We start from the raw sequence: 19,457 nt of genomic DNA on the forward strand, positions 1-19,457 counted from the left end.
GGCGCTGTATCTGTCGAGATTCACATATGTAATTGAGCATGTGGATGGGGAGAAGAATGTATTCGCGGATATTCTCACTCGGTGGCTAAAAGGCTACCGATCGGAGAAGCGTTCACTCCGCAAATTGGCAAAACTTTCGAGAATTGAAGGGATAGTTGACTCGCCTGCCACAGAGGAATACATTTGGCCTTCGATGGAAGTCTTTCAAAAATCACAGAACAAACATTGCCCTGCGCCTGCGGATGAAGAGATTGCCTGGGATGATGAAGAAAAGCTCTGGAAGAGAAGAGGTTGCATTTGGATTCCGAGACTTGATCTAATGCTGCACATGAAGGTCTTGGTAATTTCACACTGTAGTCTGGGAGGACACCGCGGAAAAAAGGCGACGGAGAGCATCATCAGAGAGAACTTCTACTGGAAGGAAATGTCGAATGATATCGAGGAGTTTGTTCAATCCTGCATCCATTGTATTGTAACGCGTAGCGGAGAAAGCGTTCCTAGGCCGCTAGGTACGGCACTTCATGGCTCAAAACCCAATGAAGTAGTACACATGGATTTTTTATACATGGGTGCTGGTTTTGAGGGTATGAATTATATACTGATAATCAGGGATGACATTTCGTCTTTCGTTTGGCTGCATCCTGCTGATGCTGCTAACGCAGAAGTCACTGCGCTAGCCCTTTCCAAGTGGATTGCATCTTTCAGTACTATGGACTGGTTGGTTAGCGATCAGGGATCGCACTTTCTGAATGAGCTGAACGAGGAGATGTTCGGCAAGTATAAGGTCCGACGTCACTTCACTACTGCCTACAGCCCATGGGCAAATGGTACGGTAGAGCGAGTATGCCGCGAGGTACTGCGGTCATGTAAGGCATTGCTTTCAGAGTAGCATCTTGCCCCGCAAGATTGGCCGGCTGTCGTAGACTGCGTACAAGCTATTCTCAATCACTCACCTCTAAAAAGACTTGGGACACGCTGTGCTGGGGTCTACAGAACACCACTAGAAGTCTTCTCTGGAATTAAGCCCTGTTGCCCTCTCATGCGTGCGCTGCCCGTTGTCACATACAAGAGTGCTGTGTCAGATGACGAGATAAAACTGCTCCAAATACTCAACATTGACAAACTGCAGATATCCTTGTCAAACATGCACAAGGACGTAAAGCAACGTACTGACGCAACGAGAGCTCGTCAAATACTCAAACACCACGCAAAGACCAATGTCGTACCAGCTAATTTCCACTTGGGTGACATGGTTCTGGTCCGTCGAGCGCAAAGAAAAGGACATAAGCTGGGGTTTGTATGGAGAGGTCCACGAAGGATTGTTAAGATCCTGAGTCAGTGGGTATACGAGGTGGAAGATCTTCTTGAACGCAAGAAGGAAACTGTTCATGCTCGCAGACTCATGTGGTACCGTGCTGACCGAGAAGATCGGGAAATCAGTCCTGCACTTCTCGAATACGCAACTCATTCTGAGACCACTTATCAGAACGTCGAAACATTGGTAGACATCCGAAGAGGCGCAAATGGGATCGATATTCTCGTTCAATGGGCCGGGCTACCTGATGAGGTAGATCAGACCTGGGAACCGTTGTTACAACTCAAACAAGATGTACCCGACCTTCTCCGTGATTTTCTGATATCGCCCGGAAAGGAAGAACTCAAGACAGCGGCGAAAGATCAAACGATATGAATTATTTCTTACTCGTGAACATCAATTCATGGGGAACTGTAATCATTCGCCTGGAATATTCAACTCAAGGAAATGGTACACGTTTCTGCACATATCTATATGGATATCGATGACCCTTCGGACCATAATTTGTGCGTGAGCATTAATTAGAAGTTACACAGTTGTGCACAGTCGTACAACGCTTACGACTGTACAGAGGTCACAGAAGGTGTTACTGTCTTTTGCTGATAGCATCCAACCTTTGTACGGGATAACAATTGGAAGAGTTAATTGCAGTGCCCGTCATGACCTAAGGGAAATTGGAACTATGTAATTCTTCGTCTTCATGCCTAATTGCTCATGTTAAGCGCTGCACGACCTTTCAGGCGTGTGCTCGTAGCGCGGGTACCTCGTAATGGAGGTCTATAAATCCCGGAGCGCTGTGTAGCCTCCAGAGAAATAAAGGCATCGGACAACGGGAGCGTTTATCCGTCTGTGCGAGGTACCTTCTCTTTCTGTTTTTCCCCACAAGTTGCTACACCGCTTCTTGGTCGATTTGCCAGGCTTTGAGGCCTTGCCACTTTTCATACGTTCCAACCTTTTTTGCTCCATCAGTTTTTTTGGCTTCTGCCTTCTGTTCTTTCTGCAGTTCTCTTTCTTTTTGCCGGGCAGCGTTTTCCCCCGCCTTTTGTCGCTGTAGCCGATCCTCCTCAATGTTTTCTGCTTCCTGCGCACAGTAAAATCGCCAAACGTCAGATAAATTGCAGGCGTCCCCAGCTGAATCGTTTCTCTTCTGCCCATGTGACCCTTTGCTTTTGGTCCATGTGACCTGGGAGCACTTGCATTTATGACAATTTTGTTAACGCTATCATGATTTGCATCTCTGCCCCTATTATTGCAAGTAAAGCGGACTTTTCGTTGTTGACAATTTCTTTCAGCTTTTCGAAGACAGCTTTGTCATTCTTCCTCTGTACTGCGGATGCGCCACAATTCGATAAAGGCCTTTGTTGGGCTTCCCGTAGCACTTCCTTACGAATATGATCGTTTTCAAACCGTTTAAGAAACCTATAGTCCATTGGTCACACTTCAGTAAATTTACTGCTCTCTACCGTCGGTCTTTGGCCATTGCGTCCCGACTGTCCATTTGCTTGGCACGCGCTGCCTGATGGCGCATTCCAATCGACATCGAAGGGGACATGGATTGTGCGTAACTGGAGACCTGTTTCGTGAACAGGACGAGGAGGTGTTTGATCGTGGATCGAATACTACTGTTTGGCCTTTAACGGTGTTGTGTGCCCGCCATTTTTGTTGGCGGGATGGGGAGAGGCGAGGAGGCAACATTGCAGGGAACTGTAGACGTAGTGAATGCTCCAGGCCCCGGAGCGTTTCCCTGGAGTCCAGGGATGAATGACTGCACCGATTCTTGTCCGCACTGCGCTTACCTCAGTGGCATGCTTTCGTACAGTGAGATTGTGGTGACGAGACGATGACTCTCATTTACTTCCCTCACTCTCACTCATTCTTTTAAGACTAGCGACCTAGCGCCGTCATCTGTGCGGCGTTGTGAGCCGTGTATTACGTGTGCACGTGTGTGCATGTATGGTTATCATTACAATTATCACCTTGTGAGTGCCATAGCGACTTCGTTGTTATGGTTATCATTACACTCCCCCCGTCGCTGTGGCACGATCCTTTGTTTGGTGCGGGGTCGAGGGGTCACACACTTGCAGTTTGGTTTTTAAGTGTGTGAATGGGTTCGGTGTTAGCGGCTTTGTGAGTATATCGGCAAGAATGTCTTGTGACTGTATGTGTCGTATACTGATCGTTTTTGCTCTGGTCTGGTGGGTGCGGTAGTGATGCCGGAGGTCAATGAATTTTCTTCGTTTCGTGGGTCCGCTGTTCTTGGCCACGCGTATTGCGGATTGGTTGTCTATATGAAAGGGTGTGGCTTTCTGTGATAACATTCCGATGTCTTTGAGCAATCTTCTTATCCACGTTGTTTGTTGTGCTGCCGATGTTGCGGCAATATATTCTGCTTCGCATGTCGACAGTGCCGTGATGGATTGCTTGATTGAGCCCCAGCAGACAGGGGAGCCGTGGTATGTGTGGATCATGCCCGACATGGATTTACGGTCTGTGACGTCTGCGGCAAAGTCCGCATCACTGTATGTTTCGAGGAGGTTGGGGATACAGTGAGTTTGCATTCTATGTTTTCCTGCTGCAAATCTGATTCCATGCGTTTGGGTGTGTTTAAGATATCTGATGAGGCGCTTGAGGGCATTCCAATGCCGTGTCGTTGGGTTTTTTGCCGCCACAGATAATCGGTTTGCGACAAAGTATATGTCTGGTCGCGTTGAGTCGGCAATGTATCGTATGTCACCAAGCAGCTGTTGGTATATTTTGGTGACATGGGGCATGGGTTCGTCTTCGGGAACCGGGCCATTCAGCTTTGTTTTGTCATTGTATGGCGTTGGTTTGCTGTTGCACTTGCTCATTTCTGCTTTGTTGACAACGTACTGTATCGCAGTTGGCTGTGATGCATGTATGGAGCCGTCTTTCATGCGCTTGACGGTCCAGCCTAGGAGCTGGCTTGGTTCGCCCAGCTGTTTGATATTATAGGGCGTGGCCAGGATCGCGGCAAACTCTTTCTGTAGTTTTTGTGATGTGCTTATGATTGTAAAATCATCCATGCTGATGGAGATTACTATTGTGTGGTTTTTGTCTTTTTTGTGGAAGAGGCACATGTCAGCTTCAGATTGGATGAACTTGTTCTTTTTGAGTAGTTTGAATACAGCGTTGAGGTAGGTGTGTTCCGCTCCCGGTGTGCCGTATATGTTCTTGTTGAGCTTGCCCACCTTGTGTTCATGAGTGTACGTGCCGTCGAACCTTGGGTGTTGGCGGACATACACTTGCTCGCTGCCTGAGTGTTAAAACTTTTCGTGCAGGTATGCGGCTTTTATGTCTATGTGGGCTATGTGCATGTTAAACGCTGCTGCTATGGCGAATAGCCCTAGAAGAAAAAATTGGATTTTTTGAGTGCACCTACAGTGCAAGTTGAGATTTTTTGCATATTTGAGTGCACTGTGAACGCGAATTGTTGCCGCTGTTGGCCACACAACTTCCTATTGGTGGCACTTGGAGTGCACCCAGAGGGCGGCCTGAGTGTATGATAGTCCTGCACTCATACCGCCCTCCGAAAATGCTATGTAACCTGGAGTGCGAGGTGAGTGCACTGTGCATTGCATGCTGCATCGCATTTCGTGGTGCACTCACTCTGCACGCAACTTGCGTCCAAGTCCATAGTTTAGATGGAGGTTGGAGGCTAGGGGGTGGAATTTGGAGCTCGGCAGTCAACTTGGTATTCGTTGAGACGAGAAGATGGTGGGCAAGTCACGTGCAGCAAACCAATACCACTTTGCTGCTTGCGATTCATGCGCTGGTTCTTGGGCTGCGTAGAGTGCCAGAGGTCAGAGGAAGCGATGCGCTTCAAGTGCGTAAACTGTCACAGCAGCCTTTGAGGAAGAAGGTGTACCATCGCTCGGGCTTGATGTGAAGGTACGAGAAATGTTGTACCGCAGCTGTATTAGTGCGACCAGGAGCATACGAGATTTCCGTCAAGCTTTACGAGAATTTGGGCGCGTCTATTCTCTGGCTCTCATCTCGAAATGAGAACAACACTACTTTCAATGCTAGGGCTGTCCAGAACCGGCCTGCTCAACCAACTTGCATTTTGACTGCGTTTCATAGAGAACCAGTCGATCACGAGAATATCGCCATGGTTCGCGGCGGCACCATGGTTGGACTCCCTACACCCCCATTCTGAATGAATCATCGTGGCTACATGTAAACGGCCTGAAGAGACATAGAACACACTTGTGGAATTTACTATGGAACCCAGGCTCGGAGAAATGCTCGACTTGAAGAGCTAACTGATATTGAAAATCTTACAAAGAAGCTACGCCCTCTGAAGAAGACCCGCCTATAATCAGAAGCATCTCCTCGGACTACTGCCAAACACTGAGTTGTCTGAAGGGCTAGTTAGGAGGAATCAAGCTCCGGCATACGATCTGGAGAAGTGGAAGTGACAGCTTGGAAGAGTGCATCAATGTTGATTTCTGCAGCCGAGGTTCCTAGATCGTTCGTTGTGTACATACCATTCTAAATCCAGAGCTGCTCTTATGTTTGGATGCTTTCGGATGCGATTCGACTCTCAGGATCTGTGATGTCCCTTTTTCCTCAATCGAAATTCCCTGCAATATCAATGGCGTCCGGGTGCTACAAAACTGTTGACTTTGTGCCTGGAGCTGAGAGACGATGCATCCTTGTTTGCAAGACCCCGCCTGCTCCCGCTGATCCACCCAGTATCGGAACTGTCAAAATTCCACAAAAAGCCGGAACAATCTACAGTTGCGCAAGTCAAGGTCCCGCCTCAAGACGTCGCCATGGCCGACGTCGTTCCTAAGCCTAAAGGTCAGGCTCCTGTAGACAAATCAAGCCAAGACGCAAATAAGACCTTGGCACCCACACAAATGAAAGGTGTATCTAAAGCGAAAATGCCAAATCCTGCTGTCAAGCCTGTGTTGAAAAGGCAAACCGATGCTCAGCAGACATTGCGCTGCGTTCCCATCGAGGGAACAAGCGGAGGGATGTCGTACACCGTCGATAACGTCATGATAATTGTAAGGGAAGGCACATCAAAGCCAGTACGTGATTCATTCTGGACCGCGCGGGACTCGTCGGAAACGACGGACCAACGCATCATGGCTCATTTGATCTCGCCTACATCGGTTGCATTCCTAACATGATAATCATGGCCCCCAGTGATGAGTGAGCTACAAAATATGGTCGCCACATCATTGGCAATTAACGATAGCCCCTCTGTCGTGCGCTACCCTCGTGGAGTTGGGGTGGGTCTTGACGTTATTAATCAGAAGCTTGGTGGCAAGTATGATGTGATGCCAGAATGAGGTCATGCGATTGCGATTGGCAAGGGTCGCATCATTCGCAACAAAGCTCCAAGCCCGAAGGAGGGTTCAGTCGCAATTCTCAGTCTAGGAACCAGGCTCTTGGAGAACGTGAAAGCAGCCGAAGCTTTGGAGGCGAACAACATCCCTGTCACGGTCGCTGACGCTAGGTTTATGAAGCCTTTAGATCGAGATCTGATTCGTAAGCTTGTCAATGACCATGAAATTATCATCACTGTGGAGGAAGGTTCGATCGGTGGGTTCGGAGACCATGTGGTACACTTTGCTGTGCTCGAGGGTATGTTGGACGATGGAAAGGTCAAGATCCGCCCCATGGTTCTACCAGATCGATACATTGATCATGGCAGCCAAGGTGAGCAGTACGAAGAAGCTGGACTGAGTGCATCCCACATTGAGGCGACAGCAATGAGACTGGTAGGAAGGTCTGCTACAGTGTTGACAAGTGCACGTGCCCTTGATCTTAACCAGATGCAAAAGTGAAGGATGCACGCAATTCCTTATGGCAATGAAGCGATAGGATTAGAATTCTCCCTTGGCTTTCGATGCTCGTCATTGACGGATGTCGTCCAGATATACACCTCTGTAGCCCTTTTTCCGAACCACGGCCAGTCGTCGCAAGAGACGGCGATAACATTTCTGCCGTAGCAGCCGCGACGATGTATCAATGTAATAAAATAAACCCGAAAGCAAAACGAAAGCAGCAAAGCAGATCGTATCGAAGGCCAAGCGGTAGACACTTTTAGTCAGGTTGTTGATACTTGCGCGTACGCGGAGGAGAGACCAGGTAGATTTTGTACCACTTCTTGTTGAACCCTACGACGGACCCACACGCACGACATTTCCTCTCATCTCTCGAACGCGCTGCGCCGGTGAAAAGGCACGAAACGGGCAACCCGCAGATGGGACAGTCTCCTCGCATCAGCGACGGCTGGCCGAGGTCGAGATAATCCAGCATAACAGGGGTGACTTGGTTTGACAACCAGAAGGTCAGCATAACGACGACGTACGAAAGAATGCCCAGTCGAAATCGGCCGGCGTTGGTCACTTTGATGCGCATCTCTCCATCTAGCAGAGCAAACAATATGGTGAAGACGGACGCGGTGACAAAGGACATGAGGACAGCAGGGAGGTAGAGCAGCATGATCTTGAGGCGCTCTTCGCTGGCATCGGAAAAAAGAAGCCTGTATTCACGCAAAACGGAGAGACGCACATCATATCAAGACAAGCTGAACAAAATTGGTAAGAGACGCACGAAAACGAGACGAAGATGCGGGCAATCAACAGCGTTGCTCGCGCGCAAAGACGCACCATTTCAATCTCTCTTCAATCTTGTCGACAGCCTTAATCGTCTGGGCATCCCTGATAAATTCGGCATCGACCGGAAGCGCGCGCCTCTTTGTGCTCCCTTTTCTCGGCTCCAGCATCGCCGTCGGCCTCTTCGCCAGCCCCGACTTAAGAAGCTTAGTCTTGAGCTTTTTCAAGTCGTCCTCCGACATCTCGAACTCCTCCCTCACGCGGCGGTCAAAATCCCTCGCACTAGTAGCCTGTATCCAGATCTTCTCCATGGCGCCTAGGCGGATATTGGAAGAACCGAGATGATCCAACTCGTCGCGCAGCGTCTCAAACTCCGAGTCGCTGAACATGGGCGTCCCCTGGTAGTAGGTCTTCAGGGCCTCCAGGAAGAGGCCTTCCAACGCCATGACCCACTCGTCCGTTTCTGAGAACTCATCAAAGTTGTCCTCAGAAGAAGGGGGGGTGGGAGGCGTGGAAGACGAGCTGGTGACGGGAGGGGACTGGGGCCAGCAGGGCGCGGGCGGAGGCGGCAAGGGGTAGAGATGGGCGGCGTAGGGACTGAAGGTGGACTGCGAGAGAGCCGGGTTGCAGGCTGCGCGGCGGGGTGGGCGGGCGCGGCGGCGGATGGTGCGGCGGCGTGGCGGCTCGGTCGGGGGCTCGGAAGGATCCCCATCGCGAAATGTGACGTCTGAGAGTTCTGGGAAACGTACTACATCCAAGCCGATTAGCACGCCCGGACGCATGAAGATCAACCTTAGTGGTATTGCGGACAAGCAAGCGTCAACCGCTCAGAGGCAAACACCTCACAAAAAGACGGCCGCGGTTGCCGAGCACAAGATCGTCGACGTACAGGCATCCCAACGGACCGTCGGGCACGGCATGCAACAACACAATGTGAAACTGCAGCTGCTGGCACCCACTACAAGACCCGTTCCCTCGAGCCCGAAAAAGAGGCCTGCCTTCCGCTTGGAAGAACGAGGAGAGAGCTCCATGAAGAAAGCAAGGCTGGCCGTCCCGAAAAAAGGCCCGTGGCCGGAGCACATGCCGAGGGGAGCGTGCAGCGGAAGCAGATTCAACCCCAGTCTAGTCTGAAACGTACGCCACAGCCCCTGATGAACAACACCTTGGAGGCTAGAAAGATGAAGGCGTTGCCAGTACCGGGTGCATCAACACGGCCTGCCGTGGCGATCTCCAAACCGATTTCCGTTGTGATGCAACCAGCCCCTGCCATGACCGGCAGCGTGAATATTTCGTTAGAGGAAAAGGAGGCCTTCGAGCTAGATGGGAAGCGCTTGACGGACGTACTCGCCGCGATCAAGTCTGCCGTGAAATCTGCTGGAATTGGCGAGGCCCACAAGCCAGCATCCCTCTCGCGGTGCCAGCCGAAAAATGTGTCAGACTTTTTCGACAGACTGACGCCGCTAGCTCGTATGCGGACGCCGCGGATTTTACTGAGGGGGAGGTTGACATTGACGAGCATGAGGCACGCAAGGCTAGCGGCGAGGGCGAAGACGCTGCAGAAGCCACCGCCCACCCCGGGGACAAGGGAGCTAGAGTTGATTCCAAGGGAGACGTTGGACAGTTGTTTTGTTGCCATTTTTAAAAAATAACCAATTTTTGCCGTTTCTAAATATCCCACACTGTCCAATTGCGGAACGCTTTCGTCACTCCTCGAGAGGCCATGAACATGATCATTCCCGAACCGCAACACGCTTTACGGTACATTACAAACATCGAATCAACAGTCGTGATTCCAAAAATCCGCATTGCATCCGCTCAAAAAAAGTGCATCCGCTCTTCGAGGCGTCGCAAACACGATCGCGCCCTCTTCGTGCTCCCGTTGATGGCGAGTTCTCGATTGGGCGCAAGCGCTCTACTTCCCCCCGGCTCCCCTCAGCGCAACACCCCACTATCCGACCATAACGCTATGCCACTGACACGGCGTCGTGTTTTGCGTGCGCCGGTGCCGGCTGCCTGCATGTTCACGCACGCTGCCTTGCCTCCGCCCAGCCCAGCCTTTCGCTATCACCGCCACAACCTCCCCTAAACTCTGCTTTCCGCTTTGAAAGCAGAGCAACACCGTAAGTTACTAGGTGACCAGCGTGAAAAATCTCTCTCTTCCTGATGTTATTCTGACTTTTGTGGTTCTCTATTTACTGTCCTGCACGATCACCTGATATGTCCATGTGGTCGTCAGACACGCGCTGGCAAGGGTCAGCGCGGAAGTCGGGGCAGTGTTTTTATCAGAACGGTTTCCAGTAACCGACAGCTTGCCTTGCAACCTAGAGTCAGAAGAAACGGTACATTTACCTATGCCTATTTGCCTACACCTACGGCCCCTCTCCTGATCCATCGTCACAAACAGCTTTGCATCAGTACTTGAAATGTATGCATAGAATCGCATTTTGAGTATCAAATTCATAAGGCGTCTTACGAAGATAATCGAGTGCGCCCGCGGGCCATGCCGCGAGCTTTTCCTCGAGCAAAAATTGCTTTGATGACTTACGCAGACGTTCAGACCCTTCCGCGGCCTCTGCCGCGGGCGCGGCCCCATGAGCGGCCACGACGACCACCGGCACCTCTCTGGGCCGTTTGTCGATTCGCTGCCATTGAATCATCAACGCGGCGACGCTTCGTTACAGAATCAATTTCGACGGACTTTGCCCTCTTTGTACTCTTTTTTGCGCCAGTCGTGATGTTTTCATTCAACTCTGACTGATGGGGTGTGTTCGTGGCCAGAAAATCCTGAGTAATTCTCACAGGAGCTCTCACTTCTGTATCGGATGCACATGCGCTTCCTGCCGGCATGTGATTTGCAGATGAATCGATTGATGCATTTCCTGTTTCGACTTGGGTTTCACGCACCCGGGCGGGACTTGAGCGCCTCTTAGACTTCATCTTTTGCTCTGCAAGCCAGCGAATGGCCCAAAGGTTTGATGTCTCTTTGAACACGATGAAATCGTTCATTTTCTCCGCTTTGCGAACAACGGCCTCACACTCAGCGAAAAACGCCCCGCGACTGACAGTACCCCAGACGTAGTCGCCGAAATTCTTTCCAATACATTCGATCATCAAAAGTTCTAACACATCTTTGGCATCTGTATTGAGTTTTCGTTCACTTGCGTACTCGGGAAACTGCACATACTTCGGGGAGCCATCTGGCACATTTGCATTGGCAAGTGTGATCGCCTTGCGAAGAAGGTCTGCCACATTTGCGTCACGTTGGAAGTCCACTTTTCGCACCGGACTGGGTATCGGAGGAAGTGCACAATGCGGATCGAGTTCATCAATAGAGGCTTGGAACTTTTCTAGAGCCCTGTTTACCAGGGTTAGCATTTCTCTCTTGAAACGCTCCAGGCATCGCTCGAGAGGACTCAAGGCAGTTGGCATGGGAAAGGGATACTGGAAGATGAGCTGATAAAGCCCGCACCTTGTGGAAAATGAAAAACGCTTTCTGAGGGAAGGGCAGGTGGAGTTAGAGAAAGAAGATGCCAATAGGAGTGTGCTGGGTGAAAAGTGGAAGCGTTGGTGATCGGTCGGAAAGAGACCAGCGGATGTGCCATTTTCGTTTGGGAGTTGCAGTTTTATTTCCATTACGTTTCGGTTCATATATTGCTCTCCGGGTTCGGACGCGGTGCTCGGAATGTACTTGCGCAATTTCGCAGAGAACTAGTCCGCCACTGATTTTCAAAAGTCTTGAGAGACTGTCAAAACTGTTGCATTCCGCGATCTACTTTCCTCTTGGGCCAATTTTCGGCCTGTGACTACGAAAAAATCTAGTTCAGATGCGTTGGAGCTGTGATCTTGGAATCTATTATCTCAAGAATAACTGCAACTTCAGGGAAAATTTTGACGAGAGTAGGAAAATACTAGGAGGCAGGGACCGCGCGCACCGGCGACGCAGTTGAGACCGCAGTTTTGATGTGGCAAAGAGGCTGTTGGGAACAAAGATGCCGCAGTATATCTGCCTGCCTGCCTATGATTGCAGATGCTATCCGCGGGGGAGGGCTGTTTGTCTAAAGACAATGCTGAATCATCGTCGTGCAGCAAATGATCGTTTTGTGGCCAACGGCCTTTCTGAGATGCTCCCCAGGGGCCCTCGAGTCGGGGACGCCAACGATGTCCTGCAAGAATATGCTGCCATTATCGACGCCGCGAACCGTGACGCGGTAGTTTCCCGGAAAGAGCGTGACGGAATATCGAAACGGGCCAGAGAATCAGTGCTTCACGGTCAGATATAAATATTGACTGTGGAAATGAGCACGATGCCGATGCTCTAGAAGAAGACGCTCCATCCGCAGCGCCAGAACCAGTTGTGTCTAGACAGCTTCTTGATATGGGAAGCGAACAGAACATTTCAACAGACAATTACGGCGGTCCTAGTGAGAGGAACGAAGATAGTTTGCAGCTTCCAGCAGGGCATGGCACTCCGGAAGTAATTCCGAAACCGACGACTCTGGAAATGACCGTTCATGAGAGTGGTCATGACATTGCTGCTAACCCGTTTGGAGCTGTTTTCGTGAGACAAGGTATCTCAGAGCCGGGACGCTCAGATGCTTCGCAGTATGCAATTTCGGAGCACGGAGGTTTTCACGTGGCAAGAAGCTCTCTGCAGAATCACGGCACTGATCCACAGTTCAGTGATGAGGAAGGGCTCGGAACGGCATTCTGGTTTAATGAAAACGAAGGTGTTGAGGGGGTGGATGCAGACGATAGAAACGAGGAGGGGACAAATATCGGAGGGGATTGGGAAGAGTGGGGTGATGCATTCAGAGAAGGTCCGCCAGAGGAAAGCAACGCGTTTTCTTTGTGGGTCGAGAAGTATCAGGGCTGGATAAACCTTTTCTTTAAACATGGGCTCACAGTGAATGCGATGAACGATATGCTCCTCCTTCTCGGGTCCCCGTACAAGAGCTGGAAGACAATTGTTGCAAATGTCATTTATGAGTCGTACTTGGACGAGTGCGTCATGGGTTACGCGGTGTGCCCCGGACATATGTGCTTCGTGGATCAGTCTGACATTCATTGTTCGGAGTGCGGACGAGAAAAGCCAGACATTGGAGCCACAGGGACGCAGAAAATGTCTTACATTCCGTTACTGCCGCGGCTTGAGGAAATGATGGCAAGCAAGGAGCACTTCGAGCAATTGTACAAATACCTCGAATATGTGCACCCGAGACCTAACGGACAAATTCGTGACTTTTACGACAGCAACGCCTATAAGCGGGTATGTGACCTTTACGGCGGTGAGGAGAACGTCAAGAATGATGTATTTATTGCGGTATATGCAGATGGTTTCCAGGCCTTTAAACGCAAGTCGTATGACGTTTGGCCGATCGTCGCTACAATATGCAATCTGCCACCACATTTGCGGTTCTCCGTTAAGAATGTGCTCCCCTTAGGATTCGTTCCGGGTCCGAGCGAGCCAAAAAACTTGCAGTCGTTCTTGAAGCCGCTTGTTCGGGAGATACAGGAAATCAACAGGGAAGGGGGGGCGGAGTTGAATCTCCATGATGGTTCCGTGCGGATGGTGAGGGTGCATGTTATTTGGTTCACCGGGGACCTTCCAGCTGTCAAAAAACTCAGTGGGGTAAAGGGACACAACGGAAAACTACCTTGTCGGTTTTGCCTGATCGAGGGCGTTTGGGTCGAGGATTCCAGACATGTCTATTATCCATCGCGGTTTCGCACCCCAGATGGCGGAATGGAAGAGCGATTTGACCCAGCTAGTCTTGAGCTCCGCACAGTCGAGACGACCCTCGCGACTTTAGAGGCAATTGAGGCAAATTTTGGACAAGCAAGGGCTGCCATCCAAGTGCACAGCGGAATTTCTGAACGCTCAGTGTTGTTTGATTTGCCAAACATTGTTCCCTACAACTCATTTCCAATTGATATAATGCATCTCTTTTACAACATATCCAGGGAAATGTTAAAACTTTGGTGCTCCAGCAGCACAGAGCCGTATGGATTGAGCATCCATTCGATCCGACAAATCGATGCTGAACTGCAGGCATTTGGGGATGGCATCGCAAGTGAAGTCAACAGCAGACCGAGGGCTATGGGTCTGCATAAAGATTGGAAGTCATCTGAGCTGAAAGCATTTACCCTCTCTTGCAGCTTAGTTGTTCTTGATGGACATCTGCCAGAGCCGTATCTGGGGGGATGGGCAAAGTATGTGGAGATGGTGGATCTGTGCTGGCGTCCAGTTTTGACAAGTTCGGCTTTGGATCGCCTAGGTCAAGTATCTCTTGAGTTCTACAATCATTTCGAGAACGACTATTATCGCTTCAAGCCAGAGCTCATCAAGCTTTGCAAGCTTGTCTTTCACTTACCTTTGCATATTCGCGGATGCGTGCTCGAGTCTGGCCCGCCGGTGGGCTACTCGCAATATGGTATGGAGAGGTATATTGGTTGGCAAGTTGGTAGACTTAATGCGAAAAACCTTGCCAGTGCCTCCCTGCACAAGAACGCGTTGTTTACAGAATCATTTAAGATCCGCTTCAAGGTGCCATTCGCCGGTACGTGTGGCAACTTTGCTGAGGTTGAAGGTCAGGGTGGGTTCGTACTGAAAGGCATGGGGTATAGGCGTCGCTTTGCGGGCGGCAATTCCGATGACGACAGCCTGTATTTGTTGATGAGAAGCTACCTGACTAGGAAATATGACGGAATGACACCGTCCGAAGCAGATGGCATACTCGACAGCATTTCGTATGCAAAATATTTTCCTCGCATGGAGTTCGTGTGTGCAACTGGAACGCAAACCGTTGGAACTAATTTGCAAGTAAGTAGTTGGCACAGGGAAAGGGACCGGGATCGCGCGAATTGGTTTGTGGCCTGTGAAATGGAATCAGAAGCCGCCCAATTCGAAGTGTACTACGGTCGCGTTTTAAAGTTGATCTCGTTTGCCACAGTGGAGGATCCTTCGGAGCGATGGGGGCATTGGCAGAAGGAGTATGCCACGGCTGTGATAGAATGGGTTTCGGGGTTGCAGACTGGGGCATATGGACAACTGTACAAGAATTGTAGCACTCAAAATGCCTTTACTGCGAAGACACTAGAGGACGTCTCGATCATACGGCGGCTTGTGTCTGTAGTTAATCATGAAGTACCGACCAGTGCGCATAGACTATCGGATAATCGAAGCCGCTCATCGGCCCCACGCGGCCGCAAGCGCACTTATTTTTTGGACGATTGCCTACGGTCGGATCTCCTTCTGCAAGACACTGCCGTCGGTGTTGATGGTATTAATCGGACACTACGCGATCGCGTCGGAAGTTAGCAACAGATTGGAAAGAGCTTGGAATTGTTGCGGGACGAAGTGCGGCAGATAGGGCTCCTGAAATTGGAAGCAGTGCATCCTTTTGGGCTCAAACTCGTTCATCTCGTCTACAATGGTATGGAAGACGTATGCCGCGTCCACGTGAAGTCAAAGGTTAAACGAGCCGTTCATGTTACGCATGGCCCCGAGCAAAGGCCCTTTGCCGCCAAGCAGCTCGCGGCGCATGGCGGCGGTGGCTTCTGCGTCGAGCCGGAGATGTGCGTGTGGACTGTGGAGGTGCGCGACCTCCACTAGACGCGCCGCAAACCCCTGCAGCGAGCACTCGCCGCCCACTAGCACTACGCACCGCGCCAGCCGCGCGCGCGTGTACAAGTCGCGGCACGAGGGCAGCGCGCGCAGCACGGCCGCGGCGACGTTGCACTCGTCTGTAGAAGAGAGGAGAGAAAGAGGGAGAGAGAGATAGATAGACAAAGACACACAGGACGCGGAGGTCAGCGCTCACGCGGCGGAACGCACAGCTCGGGGTGGATCAAAGAGAGAGTGGGCAAGTTTTCGTACCGTCATGTGGGTCGAAAAGCACGTCACACGGGCAGGTGGAGACTCTGAGGGCGTCTCGGGGTGGGGCAGACGGCGAGCGGTGCGCGTGCTCGGTCGCGGGCGCGCTCTGCGACGTGCATGAAGCCAACGGGGGCGAGGGTGAGGGTGTCGGGGTGGACCAGGACGCGCGTGGAGGCCCACCCTACGTCGAGGACGAGCGTGGCGGGGCACACGACGGCGGCAATGGCGGCGGCGAGGGAGGAGACGAAGGCAAGGCGCGCACACGGGAGGAAACTGCCGAGCGCGCGCTCGAGCGGGGCGCGCGCCGCGGCGGGGAGGCGCAGCGCCGGCTCGACGACGACGACCGACAGGTGGGCGCAGGCCGACGGCGGCAGCTTCAAGCGCGCCGACAGCACGAGAGCCAGCGCGCACGCGAACGCGTGCGGCGGCTGCAGCTCGAACGCCGGCACTGACAGCGGCAGCGCGGACGCCAGGCCGACGCGGTGCAGCCGCGAGCCGGGCGCGAAGACGAGCGCCATCGGGGGGAGGAGGGAGGGGGGGCGGGGCGGCGGGGGTTGAAGAGGAACGGTGCAGATGTATGCTATTATTATTGACGAAGTGGGCATCAAGGGGCGTGCAAAGTGCGTACTGTAGACGAACACGCAGCAACTGTAAAGCGACATTTTTGGGTACATACAGAAGGCGGTATGTGCTGTGATATGGCCATTTGAAACGGAGATATTTAAGTTGTTGAGGGGGGTAAAAGGGAGTTTCGTGTGATTGTACCGTTGGTGTATGGTGAGTGTAAGGTACTCACAATATTCTCCATCTGATCTCATTTTAATCGCTGCTCACGATTTAATGTTGGACCTGTATGCAGGTCACAGTGTTATGAGCGCAAAAATGTGAAATGCATATCACGCTGTACATACCCTAACGTGAACTAAAAAAATCATATTTTGCAAAATGGGACGCTCACAATAGAAGCATTTTGCAATCACATTTTTTCAATAAATTCTCGTAGGGTAGGAGTCGTACCGGGGTTTTGTCAGCCATGTACGTCGTGGTTTTTTCGGGGTCGAAGTGGACATTGGGGAGCATTTTGTCTCCTCTTGCTGAGCACCTTGCTTTCCTTTCTGTGATCTCCCCTTTGCCGTTTCTCTTATAGCGGTACCCCATCGTTAGCGGGATGGGTTTGGCGGCTGTGGGAATTTTGTGGTGGGGGAGCCACGTGATGACCTTGTTTTGGTCAAGGTTTCTGAGCTCTGTGTTGTGAGCTTGCGCCCACTGTTTTGCATCCGGGTAATTTTTGGCTTGCCCGTGATGCATGGGGCAGGGGTAGTGTTGGTTATTTTCGAAGGTGTTGGCTTGGGTGTGAATGCCTTGAATGCCGCGTAACTTTGGTTGTTGGGGTCGCGGTCTCTGTGGTAGATGTTGAAATCCACTGTTCTGACACGTCTGGTTGTGTTGTCCTCTGTGCTCATGACCATGATGTGTTTCTGGTCAGTTGCATGCAGGTATCTTACCGTGAGGGCTCTTTTCTGCAGCTTGCGCATTTTTGTTTTGCCCATGATATTGGGGATATGGCCTAACTGCCCGAAGATTAGGTATTGTGGTACTTGCGGCTTGTATCTGAGCCAGACTGTGGATGGGATTTTTCCGATGCCGAGGTGGAGCGTGTTATTGTACTTGAATGCTGCATCCTTGATTGCGTCTTCCCAGTGATCGGTGGGGAGTCCACTGTGGTGTAATGCAGCGCGTGCTGCGTTGAGTATAGTTCTATTGATGCGTTCGGCTATGCCATTTTCCTGTGGTGAATACGGTACAGTGGTCGTGTGTTGTACACCATTTGTGCTGTATACTGTTTTTGTCATTGCCGATAGATACTCTTTCGCGTTATCTGTGTGTACTCTCCTTGATGTGTGGGGTTTTTGCTGTTGCATGTGCTTTAGGACGTTATCCATTTGGTTTGCGGTTTCATCCCTTGTTTTGAGGAAGGTGAGTATGAGATACCGTGAGTTTGTGTCAATTATTGTCATGAAATATTTGTTTCCTTGCCGTGATGGGGTGGGGAAAGGGCCGCAGATGTCACTACTGAGTGCTTTCCCTGTGCCATAGTTATGATCTTTCCGTTTGTGTTGTGCTGGTTGGAGTTTAGCTGCTGCACAGCTTGTGCACGTGATTCTAGGGGGGGTGTCGGCCAGTGAGGCTGGGAGGTTCGGTATTAGTTTCCTCCTAGCCATTTGTTGTATGGTGGATGGTCGCACATGATTGAATACCATGTGCCAATGGTGGTGTTCGTGCTGCGTGCGCGCGTTGACAGTGTCAGGGGGTGAGGGGGCAGGGTTGTGCTGCTTGTGCATGGGGGCAAATTTTTTATGCGCGTTCGGGGTTTGTAATCTTGGCTGAGATTTTGATTTGTGGGCAGGGGATCCCCGTCTTGTGGTGGTTACGCGTGTTTGTGGTGTCTTGCGAGCTGCTTTGCGTGGCTGCGGTATTGCTCGAACTGTGGTTGCTTGTGGTTGAGGATTGGCCACGTTGAGGGTGTATAAGCCTTGGCGAAATGATGCTGTAGCTACTACTTTTGGTGGGCTGTGGCTCATGTTGAGTACACGGGCTGTGTGGGGGTAGAATATCACAGCTCCCCATTGCTTGGCTATGTCATGGACTGACAATAGGTTGGTCTTGATATGTGGGTTGGCAATGGTGGGTAGCTTAAGCCATTTGTTGCTCGTCGTCTGGATCTGAAGAGTACCGTGGTGCGTCGCGGGGGGTGTGGTTGATGTTGCCGTGTTAGTGCGGATTTTTCTGGTCAGGGGTTTCATGCCTTTTGTTGGTTTGCGGATGTGGGAGGGGCGGGCTCCCGAATCGAGTGCAAATTTCCTACCGTCCATGTCGTGGCAGTTTGTGTCTCCCTGCCCGTCGTACATGTGTTCTGCCTCTGTTGTCTCCTCGTGGAGGTTTGCTGTACAACCGTGGGTTTGCTTCTTTTTCATGCCTCTCTCTTTGGTCCATTTTTGGCTTGATGGCTGCTGCGTCATGAACTGGGGGTATGGTAGCATATACGGTGCGGGCGGTACTGGGTTCCAGTATGTTCGTTGCCATTTGGGTCGTGTGGCCCCTCTCCATCTAGTTGTTCGTCCGCGGGGGCGTCTCGATGCTTGGGGTTGGGTGCCGTGTGGCTGTTCAGGTTTTTGGCTGACTTTTTCGAAGCTCCTTGCGTGCACCGCTTTGAGGCGTTGCCCGATGTTGTGAATTGTGTTGGGCACAGTGTCCGTTTCGATCCACATATCTTGCAAGTGTTTGTATGTGGGATGTGATGCTAGGCCTTGGATGATGAAGTGTACTGTTACTTCTTCTCCAGTTGTGATGTTGGGGTATTGGGCTAGCTTCATTCTTGTGCGTATCGCCCTGTGCTTAGCCATGTATTCATCAAGTGTGGTGCTGGGTGTAAGCTTTGTGTTAGTCGCTTCTCGTTTTAACAGTAGGTGAGCTGTAGTCGTCCTGTCAGTGAAGTGTTCGGTGATGACTTGTGTGATTTCAAGCGGGGAAGCGCCCAGTTCCATGTCCGCTGTTGCTGCGAAGTCTGCAGGCAGTGAGTTGTTGATGGCCATGCGTAGTATTGCACTCTGTCTCCTGTACTTGGCGTACATGGGGCTGTCCTGATCGGGTGTAGGGTAGGCATGGTTCAGCA

General features: G+C 51.3%; 1 protein-coding gene across 1 annotated transcript; it reads left to right on the forward strand.

The window, feature by feature from the left end:
* The first annotated feature begins 6,492 nt into the window (after window positions 1–6,492).
* CHC_T00001589001 (hypothetical protein) lies at window positions 6,493–7,134 on the forward strand. The gene is made up of 2 exons (XM_005712437.1): window positions 6,493–6,580; window positions 6,638–7,134. The coding sequence occupies exons 1-2, from the start codon at window positions 6,493–6,495 to the stop codon at window positions 7,132–7,134; spliced, it is 585 nt and encodes a 194-aa protein (XP_005712494.1).
* Window positions 7,135–19,457: the final 12,323 nt, after the last annotated feature.

Source organism: Chondrus crispus, genomic scaffold, assembly GCF_000350225.1.
Source record: "Chondrus crispus Stackhouse genomic scaffold, scaffold_104, whole genome shotgun sequence".
Lineage (NCBI taxonomy): Eukaryota > Rhodophyta > Florideophyceae > Gigartinales > Gigartinaceae > Chondrus > Chondrus crispus.